General features: G+C 37.0%; 2 protein-coding genes across 3 annotated transcripts in view; one reads left to right on the top strand and one right to left on the bottom strand.

Moving 5' to 3' along the window:
* The window catches only part of LOC135167736 (uncharacterized), a 39,494-nt gene extending 24,313 nt beyond the window's left edge, over positions 1-15,181 (bottom strand). The window contains exon 1 of the mRNA XM_064131246.1: positions 14,618-15,181. Coding sequence (XP_063987316.1) covers positions 14,618-15,181 — 564 coding nt within the window. The remainder of the gene's footprint in view (positions 1-14,617) is intronic.
* Positions 15,182-15,328: 147 nt separating this feature from the next.
* Positions 15,329-21,443, top strand: part of LOC135167714 (translation factor GUF1 homolog, mitochondrial) — a 30,286-nt gene continuing 24,171 nt past the window's right edge. For both annotated transcript variants that reach the window (XM_064131198.1, XM_064131208.1), the window contains exon 1: positions 15,329-15,470. In XM_064131198.1, the coding sequence (XP_063987268.1) occupies positions 15,382-15,470 (89 nt within the window). In that variant the 5' untranslated portion in view covers positions 15,329-15,381. The remainder of the gene's footprint in view (positions 15,471-21,443) is intronic.

Below are 21,443 nucleotides of genomic sequence, written 5' to 3'. Positions count from 1 at the left end.
GTCCCCTGTTTTCTTGTCGGCGACATCAAAGTTTGAGATTACCTCCCTGAATCATACCATATTGTTCAACTGTACACAGAATTTTCAGACGGTGAGAGCACCACTGTGCAGGCATTCAACTGTCGAGAGAAAAAACTATCAATCTCTACCTTGTCCACTGTTATGTCCTATGGAATCACTGGTAGGACAGTGGCGCCATTAACGAATATTTGCGCCAAGTTTTAAAAACGTGGAATTCGTTAGCTGCTAAACCTCTAATGAGGACTCCATCAATGTCAACTCGTTGAAATGAAATAGTTGGATTTAGGTTTTGTAAACAAAAATCAATCCAAACAGCAGTGCTTAGGAGAGCACGTAACACACACTTTATTCAATAACTTTTAAAGCTTAACTTGAGTCTTGAAATATTAATAGACATTCAGAAAAACTAAAGACAAAACTACACTGTGAAATTTGGAGATTAACTATTTGAAGAGAGAAGCCGCACAGAAACACGTTAAAATCGAACTGAACTAAACTTAACTAATTTTCCAAGGGTTGGGTCCTACAACCCCCACTAGTCTAAATGTTGCGCACGCAACTTGGTCAAGAAAAGGGTAGAGGGGTGGAATAAGGAAAACGCGTGACATCGCGTTTTCTCTGTCAAGGGACTCAGGCCCTCAGCTTTCGACACAATGGACAAAAAAGACCTCACACGTATTGAAACAAAACTTGAGCAAAAACAGAACCGGTACTTTATGGCTTAGACTGTATTAATTTGAAGATTTATCATTTCCTTCTCAAGTTTCGGATTTGGAGAAAATGTTTATGCAACGAATTTTACCGGTAAATAAATGGGAAAGTTAAATTCAAGAGGTTAAGATTTATAGTTATGCGTAACGGTTTTTCCCACACTGGTGGTGTTGTTTTTATTGTTCGTTGTCCATTGTCCATTGTATCTACTTATTTTGTGCGTATTTCGACACTGATTAAAATTAGTTTAAATTGAGGTTAATTTAAATTTCGCAGACTAAGATTAATCATATATAGTGACATCTACTGGCTATCAAGCTCGGGACATGACATCACGCCGTTTAACCGACCCTGCGCCGCATGTACAGATGTGACTATGCCTAGTTTTTTCTCTCGACAGTTGAATTCCTGCACAGTGGTGCTCTCACCGTCTGAAAATTCTGTATACAGTTGACCATTTGTACAGTTGAACAGGTACGAACGGAGCCCCCCCATCCAAGACATCTCCCCTTTCATCCTAATATAAATCCCTAGTAGCGACGTAGGGCCCCTAGGACTGTCATTTTCTTACTAGCTTCAGCCGCTAAGATTCGAACAAGTATATATTTTGAAACCTCCAATAAAACAGGCCGAGTGATCCCAAGTATCTATCAGCAGTATCCTATTAGCCGCAAAAAAACGATTTTTGAACAAAAAAACTTATAGAATCGTTTGTACTTCGTTAGCAGGTGATTGTACCTTCGTTTTTAACGTTTAAGAGTTGATTATTCTTCTTTAATTCATTAATCAAAATAATGCGTGAAGTTAGCCGACGAAATTTTGAAAAATCAATTATTTTGAGTTTTTTTTTTTCATTCGATTCTAAATCGTTTGTACAATCAGCCTCTATAACTATTATCGTTTAAGAGTCCATATTTTTTTATGAATCATATATTTTTCTCAATACCATTTGACATAGGCTCCCCCCCCTGTACTATATTAGCCGACAAAGGTCAGAAAAATATATATATATAGATTTACAATCGAATAAAAAAAAACTCAAAATAATTGATTTTTCAAAATTTCGTCGGCTAATTTCACGCATTATTTTGATTAATGAATTAAAGAAGAATAATCAACTCTTAAACGTTAAAAACGAAGGTACAATCACCTGTTAACGAAGTACAAACGATTCTATAAGTTTTTTTGTTAAAAAATCGTTTTTTTGCGGCTAATAGGATACTGCTGTATCTATCCACGACCCAACTACCCCTTCCACTACCTCCAAAACTAATTTCCGTAACTGAGTGAAAACGCGGCAATTTACAGCAAAAATACACTTAGTTACATTACCTAAACCGCGTATGCTATATTCATTTATGTTAATTTTCTCCCAATTAAACGCGCACTTAAAAAGATCTGTACATAGTAACGGATTTTTTTACATATTTTCCGCGGTGCGATTATCTCAGAAACTGAAGCTGTCAGATTTTTGTTTAAAAGTTGACAGTATTTGTTTCCTACGGGCGCTGTATGGTCGGTTCGCAATCAGTGTCGCGCGCGAGAAATGAGAGGTTGGCAAAAGTGCGCTGAGAAGAGATAACCTTCCCCTAGCAATTTAAGGCCCGGTTGGAGGGATTTTTTCCAGACAAGTCCCTATGAATTTCCCTAGGAAACTGATCCAAATTGACCATTTCCAGTTTCCGAAATTACGACCGGGTTATTGGACGAAAAAATCCAATTTTGGTCACAAAAATTGAACGTTTGTTTCCGATGGATCGGAAATTAGGTCTGGAAGGAGGAAAATGAATGGAAGTATTTTTTTTTGTCATTGGAAAATCACACAAAAAAAACACCATTCTCGCCCCCTGTCCAAATTAGCACACCGTGGCACCCGGTCAATATGGCGTGGCTAACTGTCACTTGAAAAAACACTCATTATAATTATTTCAGACACTGGACACTTTTCACACCTAATTTCCGATTCATGGGATATAATGCACTATTTTTTAAAATTATTCCTGGACCAATTTGACCACTACAGTCAGCGTAAATTCGGAAAGCCGGGATTGAAGCGATCAGCTGTAACCATATTTTTTAGAAATACCGCTCGAATCCGTGGGATGGCGCCATCGACGATACAAAAATTCATGACGGAGGATTCATGAGTTTTGAGGATTATTGAGTGTGGTGGATCAGGGACGTATTACGATGGGGCCCCACGGGTACCAGCCGTTAGTCCGTCTCACTCCCACGCCCCATAAATTTAATAATGTAGTGATAACAATAATAATAATAATAATTGTAAATAATAGTACTAATAATAATATTGAAATAATTATGCTATTATTGTAATGAGAGGGGGTGGGGGGTTGCACCGTGTGCGGGTCCTGGAGAAATGTCTCCGCAGGGGGGGGGCTCCGTTCGTACTTGCACAACTCTAAAAATGAACAACTGAACAGAAAATTTTCAAACTGTGAGAGCACCACTGTGCAGGGATTCAACTGTTGAGACAAAAATGTGGTTGTACATGTGGACCCAGCGCCACATGTACAGCTTAGCTTTTTGTCTCGACAGTTGAATCCCTGCACAGTGGTGCTCTCACAGTTTGAAAATTTTCTGTTCAGTTGTTCATTTTTAGAGTTGTGCAAGTACGAACGGAGCCCCCCCTCCGCAGGGGTGGGTAAATTGACTCAGGGGGTGATTCTGAGTCGATCTGTACCTATAAATTTTGACCCCAGTTTTCCATCCTCACTACCCCATTTCCAAGGTGGCCGACGGGGTGATTAAAAAATATTTCTACAGGTGAGTGAGGATAAAAAAATGGGGTGGATTTTTATAGGTACCGATCGACTCAGAATCACCCCCTGAGTCGATTTACCCACCCCTGTGGAGACATTTTTTTTCACCCCGTCGGGCATCTTGGTAAAGGGGTAGTGAGGGTGGAAAAATGGGGTCAAAATTTATAGGTACAGATCGACTCAGAATCACCCCCTGAGTCGATTTACCCACACCTGTAGAGACTTTTTTTTCACCCCGTCGGTCGGCTTGGAAATTATGGGATGAGGGTGGGAAAAATGGGGTCGAAATTTATATGTGCATATGGGGGTCGAATTTTTTATTTTATGACCGCATTACATCATTGTGGAAAGGGTTGGTAAGGGTGGGTAGTACATTGCAGTTTTGCGTACATCCCCCCTCCCACTCCCGCCCCGTGGTCTGGCTATAAACCCCCATTCAACCTCCGCGGCATACCCCATGGAATTTTCAAGTGAAAAAAAAAATGAAAAAATTTTTAGGGGCCCTCCAAAACTCCTTCTTTGATGTCGCCCTGATTTTCAGCGAATGCCGTAGTTACCGACAGGGCATCGCGTGAGATCAAGCTTCTGGGTTTGACCGCGAAGTGGGAGGGCGTAAAGTCGCCAATTGTAAAAAAATTCCCTCCATCCGGGCAGAGACCATGGGGGAGATCAGCAGGGCCAGTCCGGGGAGATCAACCACGAAATGTCCTAGCGGTAGCGCCGGAACTAATTTTGCAGGCACGTTTGTTGGTAAGGTACCGACCGTTATGCCTGCAAAACCGGAGCAGAGGGAAAAGTCGGTAACCCGGATAGTGTGGGGTGGGGGAATACAAGGAAATAGGGGAAATTAAACGGCTGGGCAGACGTTCTGAATATCCGAACGGCGTTGAGCGAAGCTTTATCCTCATTGGGGGGGGGGGGGGGGAGGGATTAATTTTCAGAAATGCAGCTTAACGCGCATCAGTTCTCGGCGACGGCAAGCGAGGATTCCCAATAGACCCCCACGTTTCAAAAATTCATTTCTCCCTTTCTACTTGAGATGAAGAAATGAAACCAACGTCATTCAATTGGTCATTAAATTGTTCATTAATGACGGTAGTTTTGTTTCTTAATCCGAGTTAAGAAGGGAGGGAATATTTTTGAAAAAGGTAGCTTGACGCACATCAGTTTTCGGCGGCGTCAAGTGAGAATATCAAATAACTCCCCACGATACAAAAATTAATTTCTCCCCCCCTAGTTGTGTGCGGGGTAGTAACCGTAATGATCAACTCAAAGGAAAAATAGAGTCTTTCAGTTTGATCCTTCCCTACGGTTGTAAGTCGCAGGTATACACCTTGGTGCGGCAACACTGTCTCCTGCACTACTACTCACCAAAAGTAATTCCCAAGCAGCGATGTTGTTGGTTATGTAAAGGGAAGAAATAATCTCAATCACATAATTTGATGTTCACAAATAATTAGAAAATCTTTAATTATTAGATTAGATTATTTATTACCTTCACATAAACAAGAACATCGCTGCTGGCGAATTACTTTTGGTGAGTAGTAGTGCAGGAGACAGTGTTGCCGCACCAAGGTGTATACCTGCGACTTATAACCGTAGGGAAGGATCAAACTGCAAGACTCTATTTTTCCTTTGAATTGATCATTTCGGTTGCTACCCCGCACACAACTAGAGGGGGAGAAATTAATTTTTGATTCGTGGGGGGTTATTGCGTATTCTCGCTTGCCGCCGCCGAGAACCAACTAATGCGCGTCAAGCTGCATTTTTCAAAATTAATCCCTCCCCTCCTCATTCGGATTAAGAATCGAACCCCTCATCATTAATGAACAATTTAATGAGCAATCGAATGACGTTGGTTTCATCCGTTGATGTCAATTAGAGCGGACAATATCAATTTGTAAATTTTTAAAAATGGATTGCCCGCTCTAATTTTTTAATTTTTAAAAATGAATATTGCCCGCTCTAAGTGAGATCAAGCGATGAAACCAATGGCATTTGATTGCTCATGAAATCTCTGATGACTGACGATGGTTTCGTTTCTTAATCCGAATTACGAGGGGGAGGGATTAATTTTGAAAAATGCAGCTTGACGCGCATTAGTTAGTTCTCGGCGGCGGCAAGCGAGAATACGCAATAACCCCCCACGATTCAAAAATTAATTTCTCCCCCTCTAGTTGTGTGCGGGGTAGCAACCGTAATGATCAATTCAAAGGAAAAATAGAGTCTTCCAGTTTGATCCTTCCCTACGGTTATAAGTCGCAGGTATACACCTTGGTGCGGCAACACTGTCTCCTGCACTACTACTCACCAAAAGTAATTCGCCAGCAGCGATGTTCTTGTTTATGTGAAGGTAATAAATAATCTAATCTAATAATTAAAGATTTTCTAATTATTTGTGAACATCAAATTATGTGATTGAGATTATTTCTTCCCTTTACATAACCAACAACATCGCTGCTTGGGAATTACTTTTGGTGAGTAGTAGTGCAGGAGACAGTGTTGCCGCACCAAGGTGTATACCTGCGACTTACAACCGTAGGGAAGGATCAAACTGAAAGACTCTATTTTTCCTTTGAGTTGATCATTACGGTTACTACCCCGCACACAACTAGGGGGGGAGAAATTAATTTTTGTATCGTGGGGAGTTATTTGATATTCTCGCTTGACGCCGCCGAAAACTGATGTGCGTCAAGCTACCTTTTTCAAAAATATTCCCTCCCTTCTTAACTCGGATTAAGAAACAAAACTACCGTCATTAATGAACAATTTAATGACCAATTGAATGACGTTGGTTTCATTTCTTCATCTCAAGTAGAAAGGGAGAAATGAATTTTTGAAACGTGGGGGTCTATTGGGAATCCTCGCTTGCCGTCGCCGAGAACTGATGCGCGTTAAGCTGCATTTCTGAAAATTAATCCCTCCCCCCCCCCCCCCCTAATGAGGATAAAGCTTCGCTCAACGCCGTTCGGATATTCAGAACGTCTGCCCAGCCGTTTAATTTCCCCTATTTCCTTGTATTCCCCCACCCCACACTATCCGGGTTACCGACTTTTCCCTCTGCTCCGGTTTTGCAGGCGTAACGTTCGGTACCTTACCAACAAACGTGCCTGCAAAATTAGTTCCGGCGCTACCGCTAGGACATTTCGTGGTTGATCTCCTAGGACTGGCCCTGCTGATCTCCCCTATGGTCTCTGATCCGGGCCTTAAATGCGGTTCGCCCTTTTCTCGATCAGTGCGGGATTACAAAAATTGTGTATTTTCAGTGATAAATGAAAAAATAGAAATGCATAATTTGGCATCTCATGACGGTTGACACCTAACCCTGTTTCAATTTTTTTTTCTTTGTTCATTGATCGTTGGAAATAAACAATTTTTTCAAAAAAAGGCTCTTTACTGCACCTTAAAGTATAAAATGTACTTTAACAATATACTTTTCCAAAACGAGAGATGTTTTAAAAATAATTAAGGAAAATGCCTTGGAAAAATGTGAAATAACTTAATTAATTGTTGATTATCCATACATGTGTTTTGAGAAAAAATAATGGATTATTTCACGTAACCATTATTTTTGGGGTAAAATACAAGCGGCAAGTGCCCCAAAAAGAGACAAGAAGATATAAAACTCCTAATATCCCAAAAAAATTCAAATCAAATCGATTTTATAAAATCATCGGCCTTTATTATGCATTGCATTCAATTCGTAACCTCAAACAGGCTTAATTTGAAATTTTGAAAGTTTTATTCTAGTTCTAATTTTTATTTCCAAAAAAAAGCATAACTCGTCAAATTAAATGATCAATTTCTCTTAAATTTTGATATGTTAATCGAAAACCTGGAAAATAAATAAATACAATAACTAATTAATGAAATATTTACATAAATTTAAATTTCAAGTAGTTGATTGGAACACTATTCGCTCACTCATGAATCAAAACTTATATTATACAGCAATGCATCGACTAGAAAGATATATACCGTATATACTCAATAGTCCTTATTCCAAATGCATAATTGAAGGAACGGAGCAAATCGAAGTAATAGTAAGACTCGTTCATTCGATAGTAGCTTGGGTAGTCGAAGTGTAAAATCTCTTGCCCATTTTGAAAAAATGCTTGAAATCCCCCCAAAAACAAAGACAACAAATATTTTTGTAAAAAAAATACGCCGAGCATATATTTCGATGTTATTCACTTGAAAAAAAAAATGGAAAAAGAACTTGAAACAACAATTTCTTAAAAAGTGAAGCCACAATTATGGAAATTTGAAAAAAATACACAAATAAAAAAAGACGCCAAGCTCATTGAGTTTACCACTTGAGAAAGCTGGTGATAATAGGAGTCCATAAACCGTTTTGCGTTCTCTATGAATGTCTTGACTAAGACGAGTCCCATAATATCCTACATAGGACATGGCAATCAAATCAAATACTCGACTCAAATCGAAAGGGCTAAAAAGTCCATTGTGAATCAAAAAATTATTCGGCAATATGGTCAGGATCAACGTACTTGGGGCGGTTTTTTCGAAACTCACCACTTTCTCTTTAGAACTAGCGACAACAGAGTACTTTCCTCTATTACACGAACTGTCGTTCAGTCTGGAAATTGGAGAGGAATCAACAAAGCGAAAAATTGAACCGAAAGTTCCATCTGGTTATCATGAAAAGCTCTATGAGTTTGATAATCTTGACGAGCAGACCATCAGACTAGGGAATTTTTTGCAATTCAACTCTGTTCGAGACACAAACTATCGTAGTTCCACAGTTGATGCATAGGGATGAAATATTCTTACGAGAAACTTCTTAGTCAGCAGTGCCAATCATATCCGCATATCCAAATAGGCTAGGTCATCGGGAAAAACCCCGCTAAGAACGTTGAACCATATTGATGAATAATTGTTGTAGTCACAATGGACTGTTTACCCCTTTCTCAACTGTTAAACTCAATGAGCTTAGCGTCTTTTTTTATTTGTGTATTTTTTTCAAATTTCCATAATTGTGGCTTCAATTTTTAAGTAATTGTAGTTTCAAGTTCTTTTTCCAATTTTTTTTTCAAATGAATAACATCGAAATATATGCTTGGCGCATTTCTTTACAGAAACATTTTTTGTTTTTGTTTTTGGGGGGATTCGAATTAACGGCTAACTAAACTGAATAAACCTTATCCATAACCTACGGAATATTTTCACAAGATCAATTTCAAGAAGGTGCGAAAGTGTAGTAGAGACTTGTATGAACAGGAAATGGGTAATAAAATCACAGACGCCAACGTAGGAACGACAGTAGTTCATTATCGACGCTTTGGTACACTTCCCTTATTTACAGGTATGAGTTCGTCTTGCTTTTCTCACAGGTACGGCTTCAAAATTAGTTTAGAGGAGTAATTTTGTGTGGTTTTTCTTCAGCTCAAACCTATTTTTATCCTCTTTGGATAATACGAAAGGCTACATTTAAATTCCCCTCATTTTGAACCCCCATTGAGATCTGGAGAAAAATTAATTTTAGTTGATGAAAAAAGTGCAAAATTCCCATAGGCGCTACTCATCTCCCCTATAACGTCTACTCTCGGTCTGGTGTGCAAAAAGTGAGATGAGAGAGTGACATAATCGAAATGATTACTTAACCGATACGCTTCTCGATATCTGGATAATTTGTCAATGGCAAAATATGATCCGGCTGCTTTATGGACAACAGTTGGCGTAACTGTCCATGACAGTCATATTTTTATGACGAGAAGAAAATCAAACAACACAACTCAAAAAAAAATATGTTTATAAAATTTATGCACGAGAGAAGTGAAACTTCTTAGCCATAGATTGTTAAAAAATTTTGTCTGATTTTTTTGTCATTATTTTTTTTACCCCAATTTCAACCAATCAAATGGTGGCATTTCCCGTCACGTGGTACAAGTAAAACGGTTTTACTTCGGACATTTTTCGGATATTTCTCTGTTTGTTGCTAAGCAATGAAAATATCTGATAAACAATTTGTACGGGTTTCAAACGCCAAAACTATCATTAGAAAAAAATCAAGTTCAAAGATTTTACCTCGACATGAGCAGATTGGGAGGAGAATCCTTGGACATTATTGATCAAAAACTTTGAAAAAATGTTCCTAATAATACGGTGAAGAGAAAAGCCACAATTTGGAAACAATTCTATGCATTTTGTGTAGACAGAAAATATACGCCGGAAGCCACAACTACCAGTGAAGAACCATACGACATGACGTGAAATGCCACACATTTAATTGCTTGAAATTGGAATGAAAAAAATAATCACATATAATACCACAAGTGCTTCAAAATTATCGAATATTTCCCGATAGATTCGTTGCAAACAAATGAAGGAGTCAAGTTTTTCAGGCTAAAAAATCACGAGTGCGAAGCACGAGTGATTTTTCCTGAAAAACTTGACGACTTCATTTGTATGCAGGGAACCTAGAGGGAAATATTCTATAATTTTGAAGCTCGAGTGGTATTCAGGGGATTATTTTTCCTATCCAAATTTCGGCCAAGAGAATTGTGCCATGACATGAAAGGAGGTTTATTTGGTTAGGTGTCGTTTGTTTATCAAAATTATCAAAAAATTATCGCATGTAATACCACAAGAGCTCCGAAATTATCGGATATTTCCCGATAGGTTCGTTGCAAACAAATGAACGTGTCAAGTTTTCCAGTTTAAAAATCACGAGCGCGAAGCGCGAGTGATTTTTCTGGAAAACTTGACGAGCTTATTTGTTTGCAGGGAACCTTGAGGGAAATATCAGATAATTTCGAAGTTCGAGTGGTATTCAGGGGATTATTTTTCCTATCCAAATTTCGGCCAAGAGAATTGTGCCATGACATGAAAAGAGGTTTATTTGGTTAAGTGTCGTTTGTTTACCAAAATATTCAAAAAATTATCGCTGATATTCGAGGTAGGCTATACAAAATATCAACAAATGGTGCAATTCTATTGGCTGAAATTTGGGTGGGAAAAATAATCAGTAGTAATACCCCAAGACCTTCAAAATTATCGGATATTTCCCGAGAGTTTCGTTGCGTAGCAACGAGAGGGATAAGGTTCGCAGGTTTTTCTGCGAATCTTATCCCGATCGGTGCTACGCAGGGAAATTGGAGGGAAATATCCGATTAATTTTGAAGGTCGAGGGGTATTTGGCTGGATTATTTTTTTCATTCCAATTTCAAACAATTAAATGTGTGGCATTTCACGTCATATAGTATGGTTTTTCACTCGTAGTTGTCGCTTCTCCAGCGTATATTTTCTGTCTGCACAAAATGCAGAGAATTGTTTCCAAATTGTGGCTTTTGTCTTCACTGTATTATTAGGAACATTATTTTTAATTTTTTGATCAATAATCTCCAAGGATTCTCCTCCAAATCTGCTCATGTCGAGGTAAAGTCTTTGAACTTGATTTTTTGTAATGACAGTTTTGGGGTTTGAAACGCGTACAAATTGTTTATCGGATATTTTCATTGCTAAGCAACAAACAGGGAAATATCCGAAGTAAAACTCTCTTACTTGTACCACGTGACGGGAAATGCCACCATTTGATTGGTTGAAATTGGGATGAAAAAAATAATCAGCCAAGTACCCCTCGACCTTCAAAATTAATCGGATATTTCCCTCCAGTTTCCCTGCGTAGCACCGATCGGGATAAATTTCGCAGAAAAACCCTCGCCCTTCGCGCTCGGGATTTTTAACCTGCAAACTTATCTCTCTCGTTGGTACGCATCGAAACTCTGGGGCAATATCTGATAATTTTGAAGGTCTTGGGGTATTACTACTGATAATTTTCGGAAATTTTTATTGAGCCACACAGGAAGATTTCAGAACATTTTGTCATTGAAAATTCGAAATCTCGTGGAGAAACCAAATAGAATAGTCAATTTCTGTTCCATATTTCCCTGAAAATGAACAGAAAACAAGGAAATTGCTGTCGATGCATTTTTTAATTCGAGGAACAATGACACCAAAGCCCATTTAGGACAAGAAATCAGGAAATTTACGATTTCATTGAAAATTCAAAGAAATTGATCTCCAATATTCATATTAGAGTATATATTTAAATAAATTACGAAATTGTCATTTTCGTACCGCTTAAAATTCGGGAATTTTACTGAAGGATAAGTTAGACCGGAGATTACATGATTCTAAAATGTGTAAAAAGCATTTGATGCCACTGGATTGGTAATTCCCAGTGAATTATCCCGATATTAATGAAAAGGTTTTATTAGTATTGTTCATCATATTAACAAAATGAGTCATTTTCTTACTCTGAATCTATCGCGTTTTCGTTTCTCTTCCATGTCTCTTTCCATTGGACTGCTCCACCACGCGCGCCATTCCCTCCCTTTTCCTGTCGTTTTTTCGTTACGTACGATATTGGATTGACAGCCCAACGAGCGCAAAGAAGTTTCACTTCAAAAATGTAACCGAAGCCGTTTAACAAAAATGTCATAATAGAATTAAGTTTACTGATAAATCGGCTTTTATTGCCTCTTTTTTAGTGAATTCTTCAGTTGAACATTTAATTGAATTGTCCAACTACTGTTAGAAAGCTCAATCGCAATCAATTTGCATTTTCTAATAAATTATCTAGAAAATGCATTGGGATTCCGTCAAAATTCTCCCAAATTGAAGAATGTATTGGAAACATTCGATGACACTGCATCAAACAGATTCAGTATCTGACAAAAATTGTTGAGGATTCATGTTAAAGTCCTATAGGATATGGTAAGGCCGAATAGGACACTTCATAATTTCAAAAAATTAAAAAAATTAAAACCGTTCTAGAAACATACCAGAATTTCAATTTTTTATGATTTATAAGGAATTCAGCTTTTTCGTCATAGACTTTTTTGTAAAGCTGTGCATTTAATTCTAATACTGGCGTGAATGGTACGGAGTTTTGAATGACCCTGAAGTTAGCAGAATAAGATCTTCAACAGAGGATATCTCGTTGATCAAAATGTGTAGTTTAAACATTTTAACTTCCGATTTTAGCAATGGGAAAAGAATTAGTTGTGATGACAATCAATATGGAATTAACATAATTATATAAAAATATAGTAATAGTAAAATAGTAATTAGTATAGTTATATAGAAATATAACATGAAATGTCAGTTAAATGAATGACTAACTCATGAAAGATACTAACTCAGCATATTTTGCTTCGAAACGACTTAATTGAAAAATACAATAACTCATAATTATAATTTTCCAACATCCCCTCGCCACATTTTTTATTTTTTCTCCCTTGAAATTTCAAACTTTTATCCATGGTGAAAGCATGGAGGCTTATCAAGCTATATCGTACATCTCTGTAATCTAATTGGAACAATGACAAGAGTCACATTTAAAAACCAATGTAAATTCTTACAACTATTGGAATTTCCCAGTAAAAAAACTTTGGCTTACGATATATGCAATTTATTTATATATGAAAATGCATAATCATGAATGTCATCAAAACAAATTGTCATTCGTCAATGGGAAAGCAGAAAATCATTGAATTAAAATCGAAATTCATTGTGAAGTTGGTTTTCTGTATGATTTTGAGGCTTACAGTATGCAAATTTAGAGACTGCTTGATTATAATATCAAATCTCTTTCAACTAAATGATAATACATCAGTAAACAACATTCTACAAATCGTTCTTACTTCATCAGTTGGGTGATGCGTTTGTTGCTAGGCAGTTTTTGAAATAACAGGAAATATGTTAAAATTATTTTATGAAGTAAACGTTGAAAAATCTCAACATTAAACGTCAAATATTCGGTGCTATGCAGAAGCTTATTTTCAATAAAAAATAATGATGAAATAATAATTCATGACTAAACGAAAACTTTTTAACACAAACGTCACATGCCAAGTGGTGATCCTTTTGAGTTAGACCTCATGCAAGTTATGAGTCAGATACGAATACTCCGTAAATATAAATAACGATTTCGCCACTATGAAAATTGAAAACACCCAGGTGGGAATTTAACCTATATTTTGATAAGTAGTTTTTGCTTCCATTTAAGCTTAAGGGATTTTCTTCTGGTCCGACGAATTGATCGTTCTTCTGGGCTCATACAATACCAATTCTCCTTCGGGGGACAATTTAGATATAAATTCATGGATGGGGAGAAGGGGTGGAGATGTTTCATAACATTTACCGAGTATTCTAAAATAAAAATAAATCCCGGAAAAATTGAAATAAATGTCGTTGGAGATTTTTTTAACTTAAAAGATTATTTAGCAGAGAGATCTCCGCTGCTAAAAGTATTTATTATTCAAGTGTCTACCTTATATCCTATACCCTATAAAAACACTTCACATTTCGTTTTTATTGCCATCTAATATTTTTTGAAGAAGTGACTAAACCCTTTCCAAGCAATAGCTTGAAATTTCTTCTGATGACATCTGTGGCTATGCAATTTCTTATACAGACACATTGCATAAATCCTTAAATTTTTCTATGCAAACATTCCAATCATCACGAAAAGTTTAAGTATGTTTGTAAATGTAACTTCTTTTCCTTTACCAAATAGGCTTATTAAATTGTATAACATGGCTGGGCAAATCTTTATACTTCATCAGCGGATATAATTTTGAAAATTGGAGGAAAAAAATGGAAAAAATGTCACGATGATGTTTCGGACAGTTATGTGACTTTTTTTTGCAATGTATTTGTTCTCAAGCGGGATATACAACATTATTATAGTTTGAGAGTGATTACCATATTAAACTCACCCTTGACTCTATATTTCTATCTAATCAACATATATCACGGTTGACTCCCTTTTCACCGAGTAAATTAAAAGTTGAAGATTTTAAATCCCACAATTGTTCAAGGATCTATCTTCTATTAAAATCGTTTTCTGCAAACTTGAGGGTAGTAATTTTGAAATTTTGTTTTCATTATTAACATTACTTTCCTTTGTTTATTGTTCTTACATTGAATTGGTGTAACTTGGTACCATATTGAGATGAAAAATATGTCAATTTAAAACCCACCATTTTATACAAAAAATATTGATTAATTACCGACCGGCCCTTGGAATGATTGCCCCATTTTTCCCTTTTTTTCTTTAAAAAAAGCAACCAAAAACTTACAGCTATCTCCAGATTTCCATCAGTAGCCACCAGCACCCGGACCCCGTACCTCTTTCTCAACATTTTGTGGATGCTCTTAATCTTAGTATCAAGATCGTGATCAGTGATTTTTCCGGATATCGCTATTGTCTTGTCTTCCTTAATGATCCTGTCCTTAACTTTTTTGGCCTCACTTTTAGCCTTTGCCTCTTCCTGTATAAAATCCTGTATTCTCATAAGCCTGTAAACAGGCCTCTCAGTTCTCATGTCAATATCAACAACCTTCATGAGCTTGAGATTTCGCCTCCTGGCCAGTTTTTCAGCCTCCTCGAGAGTTATCACCGTCATATTATCGTTCTCTGCGAGAAGAGTAATTTTGGGAATGAATATCTTCCTTCGATTATTTGATTTTTTGGGCTCTTCTGAAACCACATCACAGTAGCTATTTCCACTTAAGTTTACCCACTTCGGTATCACTTGCACTTGAGTTATTTGTTTATTAACAAATAATGAAGGGGTTATGCAGGGGAGACATTTGTTGTACTTAATTACTCGTAGAGTTTTCCATAACGTATGACTGGCCATTTTTTCTAACAATGCTGGTTAGAGAACGTAGTTGTCCAACGCCGATGTACTAAACAGCTGATACTGTGAAACGTCCTATCAAAGTTTGGTTAGGTAACACAAGTGTATGGAACACTCAGTTGGCCCGGTTGGCCCCCAAAACTGTCTAGCTACTCCACGACTCATATAAAATTTTTTAATAACTCAGTGTTAACGTGCTCATGATGATGAGAAAGAAACAATTTCAGTTATTATTGTGCACCAGATGGAGAAATATTTTCAACGAGTGTGGTTTTGGGAAACGAAAAAGGTGAGTTACAGTTTTTATGTAGGAAAAGTGAAAACAAGTAGGCAATTATTGCTATGTTGTATATATTTTTCGTTAGTAGATTAGCACGACACTTGTCAACGCTCCTTTTTTATTCGGGTCTTTAGTGTTATTATTTTTCTTTCATTATTATGATTCTTTACGCCTATGGTTTCGAATTTCATGTTATATTTTTATGGAATGTATCATATCAACATCTCTTATTCACCTGAGATTGAGGAAAAATTCTGATATTGGATGAATTGATTGCAACACATTATCAAAAAACGAAGTTTTAAAAAACATACAATTTTTCAACTTGCTGACCATGGTTTCAAAACTGAGATTTATCAAGAAAGTTATCGTGATTATCTTGTAACTGTGACTTTGACGTTCAAACAAACTATTAAAATTATTGACTGTTTTCAAAAGCGAGGATCCAAAGATATCCACAATACTCTGCTATCAATTTTTAATTTTTTTTCCATTTTTCGAACAATTAAACTACCGAGCATTGTCATTAAATGCATCTTCAAATTTGATCACCAGAACACCGAAACTATTTTTCAAAGTTATTATTTAATGAATTCGAAGGATTTTTTGAGTTATCGAGCAGGAATATATTTTCAAAAAAAAAAAAATTTAACAATGAATGACCTAAATATTAATAAATGATGGTTCTATCAATCGTTTCACACACGATCGATATCTTCGAGATTGTATTTCATTGCCTCTCCATTTTATTGCATGTTTGTTTGCAAACTTTTTTTTATTTTTATTTTATTGATAACGGTGATTTACTGTTGTCTTATTGAAAGTGTTTTCATGAAAAGAGGGAGGCACGAACAGAAAATCGATGAATAATCCACTATTGAACCCGGTCGAGTATCTCACACGTTGCCGTATAGTTTTAGTTATTATAAAACGTTAAAATGTTGCTTCCAAGAAATCAGGACTTGAACTGATGAAGAGGAAATGTTTTTTAACAAAGTGACAATTGGGCGGGAATTTTCAGCTAGTGACTCTCCGTCTAGTCTTAAAAATCAGCTCCTCCGTTCCATTTTCCACTCTCCGCATGGCGTTCGGAATCAAGTTGGATATCCTCCTTGCCATTTTGGTGACCCTTCCCTGGAGCCATTATAGTAAAACTTCTCAATGCAGTTCTTGCTAAATAGATGTATGGTAAAAGAGTTAAGGTGAAATCGAGCGGGATGTGTGAGCCAAGGATAACGATAATTCTCATTCAACGTAACAGACGAGGATTCTTTCATTGTCAATTAATAGTATAATAATTAATAATATAATGTGGGGCTCATCGCGTAGAAAACTGTGTAGATCGCACGTTGATACTGGCTATTTAATATGCATTGTTTCCTGATTTAGTTGTTGGATTCCACAGCTAACATATCCACGGAGGCTCAGAACGTGCTTTATTTCGCTGAATTGCCATCGAGATACGCGGGAGCGTATCGGCCAAGTATATATTTCGAAACCTCGAATAAATAAGCCGAGTGCTCCCAAGTATCTATACATGACACAACTACCCCTTCCACTACCTCCAAAACTAATTTCCGTAACTGAGTGAAAACGCGGCAATTTGCAGCAAAAATACACTTAGTTACATTACCTAAACCGCCTATGCTATATTCATTTATGTCAAGTTTTTCCGAATTAAACGCCTGATTAAAAAGATCCGCGCATAGCAACGGATTTTTTTACATATTTTCCACGGTCCGATTATCTCAGAATGAAACGGTCAGATTTTTGTTCAACAGTTGACAGCATTTGTTTCCTACGGGCGCTGTGTGGTCGGTTCGCAATCAGCGACGAGCGCGAGAAATGAGAGGTTGGCAAAAGTGTCGTGGACCTAGAGATCGTCGAAAATGAACTCTTCAAAATAATTCAAATTTATCAGTCGACGACTTAATTGTTACCCTCAAATTATGCAAATTATCAATAACTTGTATTTTTTTCTTCTGGCAATTCAGTACAAGAAGTAACGATTTTAGTTTCCATATAACGTGAGCATGAAAACAAGAATGAAAGGAAGAGAGAGTGAGAGATGCGACCAATCGAATTCTGTCCAGGTTTATTTTTGTACGATAACAGTTATTAGGATTAAATAAGACTTGCTTATATTGGTATTTAAATGTGCTTGAGCAATTTCTTTAGCTTGATCATATAATCAATTTTTTTCACGTTAAGACGAGCTAGGACACGAATTTATTATTATTCTTCCACAATTTTTCAACTTGATTTTTCTAATTTTAAATTAATTGGCGAACATAACATATAGGCATTTACTAAATTCATCCAGTGATCAGCAGAAGCTATCACACTGGATGAATCCTGAAACGCGACCAGTTGAGACAACTGTTTAATTTTAGAATAGAAAGAATTAGGTCTGGTAGCATATAGACATTTATCAGAATCAGCTAGTGATCAGCAGGAGCTATCACACTGGATGAATCCTGAAACGCGACCAGTTGAGACAACTGTTTAATTTTAAATTAGAGAGAATCAGATCTGGTAACAGATAGACATTTATCACAATCATCCAGTGATCAGCAGGAGCTATCACACTGGATGAATCCTGAAACGCGACCAGTTGAGACAACTGTTTAATTTTAGAATAGAAAGAATTAGGTCTGGTAACATATAGACATTTATCAGAATCATCCAGTGATAAGCAGGAGCTATCACACTGGATGAATCCTGAAACGCGACCAGTTGAGACAACTGTTTAATTTTAGATTAGAGAGAATCAGATCTGGTAACATATAGACATTTATCAGAATCATCCAATGATCAGCAGGAGCTATCACACTGGATGAATCCTGAAACGCGACCAGTTGAGACAACTGTTTAATTTTAGATTAGAGAGAATCAGATCTGGTAACAGATAGACATTTATCAGAATCATCCAGTGATCAGCAGGAGTTATCACACTGGATGAATCCTGAAACGCGACCAGTTGAGACAACTGTTTAATTTTAGATTAGAGAGAATCAGATCTGGTAACATATAGACATTTATCAGAATCATCCAATGATCAGCAGGAGCTATCACACTGGATGAATCCTGAAACGCGACCAGTTGAGACAACTGTTTAATTTTAGATTAGAGAGAATCAGATCTGGTAACATATAGACATTTATCAGAATCATCCAGTGATCAGCAGAAGCTATCACACTGGATGAATCCTGAAACGCGACCAGTTGAGACAACTGTTTAATTTTAGAATAGAAAGAATTAGGTCTGGTAACATATAGACATTTATCAGAATCAGCTAGTGATCAGCAGGAGCTATCACACTGGATGAATCCTGAAACGCGACCAGTTGAGACAACTGTTTAATTTTAGATTAGAGAGAATCAGATCTGGTAACAGATAGACATTTATCAGAATCATCCAGTGATCAGCAGGAGCTATCACACTGGATGAATCCTGAAACGCGACCAGTTGAGACAACTGTTTAATTTTAGAATAGAAAGAATTAGGTCTGGTAACATATAGACATTTATCAGAATCATCCAGTGATCAGCAGGAGCTATCACACTGGATGAATCCTGAAACGCGACCAGTTGAGACAACTGTTTAATTTGAGATTAGAGAGAATCAGATCTGGTAACATATAGACATTTATCAGAATCATCCAATGATCAGCAGGAGCTATCACACTGGATGAATCCTGAAACGCGACCAGTTGAGACAACTGTTTAATTTTAGATTAGAGAGAATCACATCTGGTAACATATAGACATTTATCAGAATCATCCAGTGATCAGCAGGAGTTATCACACTGGATGAATCCTGAAACGCGACCAGTTGAGACAACTGTTTAATTTTAGATTAGAGAGAATCAGATCTGGTAACATATAGACATTTATCAGAATCATCCAATGATCAGCAGGAGCTATCACACTGGATGAATCCTGAAACGCGACCAGTTGAGACAACTGTTTAATTTTAGATTAGAGAGAATCAGATCTGGTAACAGATAGACATTTATCAGAATCATCCAGTGATCAGCAGGAGTTATCACACTGGATGAATCCTGAAACGCGACCAGTTGAGACAACTGTTTAATTTTAGATTAGAGAGAATCAGATCTGGTAACATATAGACATTTATCAGAATCATCCAATGATCAGCAGGAGCTATCACACTGGATGAATCCTGAAACGCGACCAGTTGAGACAACTGTTTAATTTTAGATTAGAGAGAATCAGATCTGGTAACATATAGACATTTATCAGAATCATCCAGTGATCAGCAGAAGCTATCACACTGGATGAATCCTGAAACGCGACCAGTTGAGACAACTGTTTAATTTTAGAATAGAAAGAATTAGGTCTGGTAACATATAGACATTTATCAGAATCATCCAGTGATCAGCAGGAGTTATCACACTGGATGAATCCTGAAACGCGACCAGTTGAGACAACTGTTTAATTTTAGATTAGAGAGAATCAGATCTGGTAACATATAGACATTTATCAGAATCATCCAATGATCAGCAGGAGCTATCACACTGGATGAATCCTGAAACGCGACCAGTTGAGACAACTGTTTAATTTTAGATTAGAGAGAATCAGATCTGGTAACAGATAGACATTTATCAGAATCATCCAGTGATCAGCAGGAGTTATCACACTGGATGAATCCTGAAACGCGACCAGTTGAGACAACTGTTTAATTTTAGATTAGAGAGAATCAGATCTGGTAACATATAGACATTTATCAGAATCATCCAATGATCAGCAGGAGCTATCACACTGGATGAATCCTGAAACGCGACCAGTTGAGACAACTGTTTAATTTTAGAATAGAAAGAATTAGGTCTGGTAACATATAGACATTTATCAGAATCATCCAGTGATCAGCAGAAGCTATCACACTGGATGAATCCTGAAACGCGACCAGTTGAGACAACTGTTTAATTTTAGATTAGAGAGAATCAGATCTGGTTTGGTTAATGGAACTATTGGAGTTGTAACAGCAGTTACTAAATCCGTTAATAAGGCAGCAGAATATATAAATTCTATAACCGTTCGCCTAGAATCGGGGAAAGAATACGAAATTGAACGTATCGACGTAAAATTCGAAATCATGAGTGGAGCTTACATATCGAGACGACAGTTTCTCATCTGTTTGAGCTATGGATTTACAATTCATAAGAGTCAAGGCTTGAGTTTACACCTTGCTGTTATGGATGTGGGACAAACCATATTTTCTTCTGGCCAAACGTACGTCGCTCTTACACGAGTAACTACATTGGGAGGCGGCCATTTGATCAATTTCGATCCATCTTCGGCAAAAGCTTCCATTACGGCCATTGAAGAATCCAATAGACTTGGGGCAAAATACAGACCTGATATGAAACAAATACCTCTGCCCGATAAATATTGACCGAAGGTATGGGACACCCATTGGGTTTTGAAATTGGTTCAAATGATGAGACGAATGTAGAAAATAAACAAGTCGATATAAGTTCGTCTATCTGTGGGCTATGCAATTCTGCCGGTGGTGCCAGTTATGCTAATGCAGTAATTCAATGCATATTTCGGTCCCTCGTAATACGCCAAGTACTGTTGCTCACCCCCGAAGATGAGCACTCAGTAATAAATGAATTATTGAAAAAATACATAGAAGGCTCTGAAGTTTTGAATGCAAGTGCACTCATACAATTCGTCGATGATAAATTTTCTCTTGATAACGAGCAGGATCCCGTAATCTTTCTGGAGCGTTTATGTGACCAAGTGCGTGATTTACAACAAAATTTAAAACATGAATTTACTCATCTTGATCGATGTAAAGTATGTAATTATATGAAAACTTCAAAAGAGAATAATATTGTTTTGAGTTTATCATTTAATAACATCAAAGAACCAGTGTCCTTAGATGATTTCATCAAAAGATCACTGTCATGTTGGTACGACGTTTCACAACATTTTGATAATTGTGGACATGTCA

This window comes from Diachasmimorpha longicaudata, chromosome 1, assembly GCF_034640455.1.
Source record: "Diachasmimorpha longicaudata isolate KC_UGA_2023 chromosome 1, iyDiaLong2, whole genome shotgun sequence".
Classification (NCBI taxonomy): domain Eukaryota; kingdom Metazoa; phylum Arthropoda; class Insecta; order Hymenoptera; family Braconidae; genus Diachasmimorpha; species Diachasmimorpha longicaudata.
This window is presented reverse-complemented; position numbering and strand designations above follow the sequence as displayed.